The following is a 6,000-nucleotide window of genomic DNA, read 5'->3' on the forward strand; positions in this document are numbered from 1 at the left end:
GATGATTGACTGGGTTTTCAGAGCCAAGATATTTCAAGGCTGCTAAGTTAGAGTGGAGTGCAAAAGCGGGGGTGCTGAAATGGCTTCAGGGTTCCCTCACTTTGTTTCTTCATTGATTTTTAAGTAACATGTGAGCACACTCAAATTGATGATTTTCATTTTGAATTAGTTTGGCCTCTGTCATGGAGAGCCTTCCATCTTCTCCTGAATGTCAGTGTCTAATTCATCTTCATCAAGTCCCCCCGCAGGAAGATTTGGATCTTATTACTTTTTGTTTTACAGTTTTATCTTTTACAGGAAATTGGGACTCAGAGAAAAAGAAAGAGGAATCTACCCACTTTTCAGTCAACTTACCCAATGGGAGAAGACACACCTTCCCATGTGGATCTTGTAGAAGCTTCTGGAGGGGTCAGTCCCAGGAGGTGGGAGAGTTGACACCATGATCCAGGGCTCCTTTGACATATTTTTTTGTTTGCTTGTTTGTTTTTGCTTCTCTCAGATTCCTGAAAAGTCTTAGTTTCCCATCTTTGTCAGTTGGATACCTGGTACCTTTGGTCTTTAAGGACCCAGATGTCCTCTCCTTTTTACAGATGGAGAGATGAAGGCTAGTTTAGACAACGCATACAGGACTGGCAAAACCATATTAGACTTTTGGTATGGTTAATTGTTCCCATGAAAGTCTTACATTTTGCATTGTTTTCAAGTCACTGCCAAGACTGAGGAAAATGACAAGGATGGTTTTGTAAGTGTAATGAAAATATGCGTGGAGAACATCACAGACAGATTGTCCTGTGTAGTGTTTAGGTAGGGCCCAAGGTCCAATTTGGGGAGCTTCCATGAGGACGTGGGGAAAAACATGTCAACCCTGACAGAAGCAATTGCTGACTGAGCAAAAATGTTCTCCTCTCTACTCCCTAAAGCTTCCTAACTCTCATCGGTCTGCTTTTAACCAGAGCCTTGGGGCACCCCACCTGAAGACTCACATTTTCTCTGGTCCCCGGGGAAGACACCAGTTTGCTCAGTGACAGTGTGCCAAACAGGGGGAAAAAAAAAAAGAAAAAAAAAAGAAAGAAGAAGAAGAGCTTCAGCAACTGCGAACCAGGAAATTTTTTGTTTGTTTGTTTGTTTTAAAACAAGATTTGCCAATCTCGCCAAGAAATTTTGTCTAAGTTACAGCCTGGCAGCCTTTCTAATCGCTCATCGTTCTTTTTCTGAATCCTGCATTTTCATGGAGGGGAGATAATCTTTGGCATTATCCTCATTGGCTCGGCTTAGCTCTCAGTCCCTTGGGGTCCTGTTGCCTCTAGAAACTTTCAACTTCTAAATCCAGTGCTGGCTCACCCAGGAAAGGAACAGGCAAATTGAACAATAAAATTCAAGCCGTAGCTTCCGTTGTGACTCAAGAGCAGAAAATGTTTTTAATGTCCAAGAGCACATAAGTGGCATTAATCATCAAGAATTTATTATTTCTCATTGGGGGCCCCAAAGAAACACCATTTTGCCCAACTCCATTATTATCTGGGATTTGAAAAGCTTTTCAAAACTAGTTGCCTGATTGGATATTTACCTAAGGTTGAGCGTTTCAGAAGTTCTTTCATAGAAATTATATATGCCCCAAAAGAGAAAATAGTGTTTTTTTCTTCCTTTCTTTTCTTTTTCATTTCTCCCTTGTGTTTCTCTTCCTTTCTTTAGTGACCCTTGCTGTGTCAGCCTTTCTATGCATGATCAGTTTGCTGTGATCTATGGAGAACTCCCACCTCAGGAATTTGAAGCCTGTGGTAAGTCTTTTTGTTTTTTGAGTCTAGGCTATAGATTACTTTTGTTTTGAGAAAACCTTTAGGGGCTTGTAATATAGTCACAATTTTTTATTCTTTGAACTGCATAAATAAATTAGACCACTTTGTGGTGGAAAGATTTTTGCAAGCATAAGCTCAGGATACTTTTCTATTGTATCTCTGAAATATTAAGTATTTTTGGGTGTTCACACAAAAGTTGATAGGATCGATCCTTCCTTCCTTCCTTCCTTCCTTCCTTCCTTCTTCCTCTTCCTTTTTTTCTTTCTTTCTTTCTTTCTTTCTTTCTTTCTTTCTTTCTTTCTTTCTTTCTTTCTTTCCTTTTTCTTCTGACCTTCCTAGTGCAGTAAATAAACATTGAAAGAATGTTATAAATTCATCTGTTGGTAATCCTTAAACTGCATTAGAATAATTGATTTGGGGAACCTAGATAAATATTTATCATAACAAACCCACGTTTCTCATTTCATGTGGAAGGGAGCTGCATTTTCCTTCATGCACAGGGATCATATGAAAAGCTTATGTTAGAAGATAGAAGCTTCAAATCCATTCTCTGGTCTTGGGGGACATAACTTCTTGAGATAGCTAGACTACAGTTCAACTAGAATATTTAAGATGCAAGTAAGAATTTTTTTAAAAGTTTCTTTTTCTGGGTTAGGTTTAATGACTTTACTAGTGCAGAACAATGGAATTTTATATGCTCCATCCCAAGAAGGAACTAATGGAGGAAGACTATTGTATTTGTTGAAAGCGTATGGTCTGCTGGGCTCCATGTATATTCTCCCCACAGCCCTACAAGATGAGTATCATTATCCCTATTTCACAGATGAAGAAACAGGATCAGAGGGGTTAGGTGATCTAACCAATGTCAAACACAAATAAATAGCAGCTCTAGGAAGATCTATGTGACTCCAAATCCACGCTTTTTTTTTTTTTTTTCCATTATAACCTATTGCTTTCAAAAGGTGAGAAGGCTAATTTAACATCTACCATTACTGCCTGCCTACACAAGAAAATGCACAGAGAATACTAACTCTTCTAGTGGTCTGGCAACCAGAGGTGGAGGCCATTGCCTTTGGCTAACCCATCTCTCTAAGAATCTTGAATGTGAACAAAGTGTCTTCTTCTCACCATATTGCCTGAGGGAAATGAGCAGTTCAGAGAAGCCACTCCAGAATTTTGGCCAGTTGCTGAGTGTTCAGGCTGAGGAGATGAAGCATATGCAAACACTGTGGTGTCAGGTGCAGTGAAATAAATCAGAATCAGCCTGAGCTTTCCTATGATCTTCAGCTGTGGTCTTTTTACAAGGCATTGAATCAAGACAACTTCAATTTACAGGATCAGAGTAAGTTCTTGTTGGACAGGAGTGGTTTTGGCCCGAAGTGTAGTTGTAAAATAGACTTACTTTCTGGCTTTCCATTCATAGCTTTTGTCTCTATTATGGAAATTCCCCTTCCATCAGCACACTGGACCTTCATACTCTTTCCACTTTCCCCTTAACACAATCTGATCTGGTGAGCTATCACCTGGAAAAAATCTAATCAATTATATCATTACTTGCAGGAATGACTCTGATGGTGGAATTTCAAGAATCAAGGGAGGCAAGTGAAGATGAAACTTCAAAGCAGCAAAGGTTTCTTAACACCCTTCGATGTTTAGGACATAAGTGACCACTTATTTATGAGCTGTTCATGGGTTAAGACTGATCCTAGAGGTTGATGGAAGAAGGCTAATGTAAGTGGCTGAAGGGTGCTTGACTAGAGTGTGCCTCTGGGGAAAACAAAAAACAAAAACCCTAGAGTCCTTTTGCTGGCACATTGTTGCTCTGTTATCTTCCAACACACTCTACTGTGGAGTCTGGCATTTGTATTGAAGCTGACTGTGGGGGTGGGGATTGCTGAGGTTGGTGGGGGAAGCATATTCTTTCCTGCAGCTGGCTTCTCAGCCTCTCTATAGGAAAGCCAAGATGATTCCTTTGGTCATTGTAACTTGGTCAGAGATCTTTCCTAGAGGAGAAAGAGTGATTGTGAAGATGGATGGCCTAGGCAATGCAGTAGAAAAAGGTAGCACATTTTAAAAAAAGTAGTCCACTGACTGGCTGTGATGACAGGGGAATCTAATGAAGTTTTCCTAAAGCTGTTTCCAGATCTGTGGAAGCTTTATCGAAGTCCAAAACTTTTGGTTGTAGAGTTCGGGAAGTTTACTGGAGTGCCAGCAATTTATCTCTCCTCTTACTTACTGTAGATACTTAGGGCAGAAGTACATTGCCAATTTATAACATAGAAGCGTCTGGCACTTTTTTTTTTTTTTTTTAATTTTAAAATAAAAACAATCCCACAGCATTTATTGTCCTCTGGTAATAACATAAAGGTAATTAAAACAATACAAACAAGGGTTTTAGAACTATATTCCCAACAAAGGACATCTAAAAAAACAAACTACGTGGCCTTCTCAAGAATTTCTCACTTCACTGATCATTCTAGTTGGAGACACTTTGCAGCAGGGTAATATTATCTCCTTTTAGCATGATCCGACCCAGTTGTTTTCTTGACTTTGTTTTAGAATGAATCTCTTTGGCATCGTCTAATACAAGGTTCATGTACTCATCAAAACCAATGATACAGCCCTCTATCCGCATGTTTACTTGCTCATAAAGCCACACCTGAATCCGAGATCTATTTTGCAAGTATCTGAAGATGAATTTGATGGCTGAACCATCACCTTCTGCACTTTTTGGCCCTGGCCACAGTACGCCATGGTGGAAGCTGACAAAGACCGGTATATAAAAATGTTTTCTAAGACGGAGAGTTCTTCTATAGACATTTCAGAAGAAGCACTACTATTTTATCTAGAAGGTGAAGAAATACTGAGCACAAAGCCACCATTGCAATCTGTGGCAGGGTAGGTAGATGAAATGCTTCTTTTTGCTTGAGGGGTTGGCCAACAATGTTTGAGGTAATTATAACTTATTTCTTGCTTAAAGGAAAAGGTGAAAGGACTTGAGGAACACTTCTGTGTACTCCACACTGTGAGAAGGATGTGTTGAAGAACTAACACACAAAAAAAGCTAGATTAAAAAAACAAGGGGGAGGAGAAGGGAAATGTTTGTCAACAAGTAGATGTGATGAACTATCTTTTCCCATTGGTAGAAATTAGGCTTATTCATAGTTCTTTTTGATTTGGTTTTTAAATTTGCATCCTTCTGTTAGAGCATTGCTCTAGTTGTTTTATACCTATTTCTTTAAGTGTGCCTACCCCCGCTATGTTGTGAATTACATGAGGCCATGCATTTTCTTTTCTCCTATCCTTAGCATCAAGCTGGATACAGAATAGATCCTCAACAAGTGACTCATGAATGACTGAAATTATTTTTTACACTATAGAATTTTAGTTCTAAAACAGTCACTTCCCTGGGAATGGGACATCCCTGTGGGTCATCTCAGATAATTTAGGAGGTGAGTAGAAGTAATAAGCTGATCTGAGTAGGGCTAGATTATTGACTAGTTAAGGAACATAACCTCTTTTACCATAAATTGACAATTTGAAACATGAATATGATGAATTTAGCCAAAGATGATACCTTGAGGCAAAGAAGGTTATACAAAATCGAATATTATCACAAGAATAAGATTCCAGAAATACATGTTTCTAGCAGGGCTGGCTTCATGGGAGTGCAGCCTGTGTAGTCACATGGAATCCTATAGTCAGAGGCCCTGCATGTGGCCTATGGTGTCCGATTGCAGTCTTGAAATTCTTAATAAGTTTTGAACAGAGACCTACAATTTCATTTTTCATTGGACCCTGTGAATTCAGTAGCTAGTCCTGGCTACTAATAAGATGATGGGAACCATGAGGGCCATGATCAGAGAAGCTGCACTGGATAGTATCTGAGAAGAGCTAGGGAAGAAACAAGCATGGATTATAAGAAGAACTCATCTTACCTTGCCTCTGAGTGTGTTGCAGGCACTGTACAGGGCACATTTCTCAGGAGGGTGAATGATAGGGCCACTGGTCAAGAAAGGATGGGTATCCTCTGGGAGAGGAGTATTCAGGGAGTTAAAAATGAAGACCCTTTTCTCTGGGAGAATGGGAAAGACAAAAAGGAGAGCTTGCAGGGATGGAAGACTGGGATAGTCTCAGAAAGAGGGAGGACATACCTGCAAACTCAGAATGAAATAACCTGAAGTGCAGAGAAGGAATCATTAGG

General features: G+C 39.7%; 1 protein-coding gene and 1 pseudogene across 5 annotated transcripts in view; one reads left to right on the forward strand and one right to left on the reverse strand.

Moving 5' to 3' along the window:
* The window catches only part of LOC144312413 (uncharacterized), a 128,918-nt gene extending 123,773 nt beyond the window's left edge, over nt 1-5,145 (forward strand). For 4 of the 5 annotated variants that reach the window (XR_013377872.1, XR_013377874.1, XR_013377875.1 and 1 more), the window contains 4 exons: nt 298-422; nt 1,693-1,778; nt 3,357-3,527; nt 4,356-5,145. Coding sequence is in view for 1 of the 5 variants with exons in the window: in XM_077895160.1 (XP_077751286.1) it covers nt 298-422; nt 1,693-1,778; nt 3,357-3,463 (318 nt within the window). In the remaining 4 variants the exon portion in view is untranslated. Of the gene's footprint in view, nt 1-297; nt 423-1,692; nt 1,779-3,356 lie in introns of all 5 variants that reach the window. The other variant, XM_077895160.1, reaches the window with a different exon arrangement.
* Nucleotides 4,090-4,565, reverse strand: LOC144312423 (small nuclear ribonucleoprotein E pseudogene; annotated as a pseudogene).
* Nucleotides 5,146-6,000: the final 855 nt, after the last annotated feature.

Source organism: Canis aureus, chromosome 1 (genome assembly GCF_053574225.1).
Source record: "Canis aureus isolate CA01 chromosome 1, VMU_Caureus_v.1.0, whole genome shotgun sequence".
In the NCBI taxonomy this organism is placed as follows: Eukaryota; Metazoa; Chordata; class Mammalia; order Carnivora; family Canidae; genus Canis; species Canis aureus.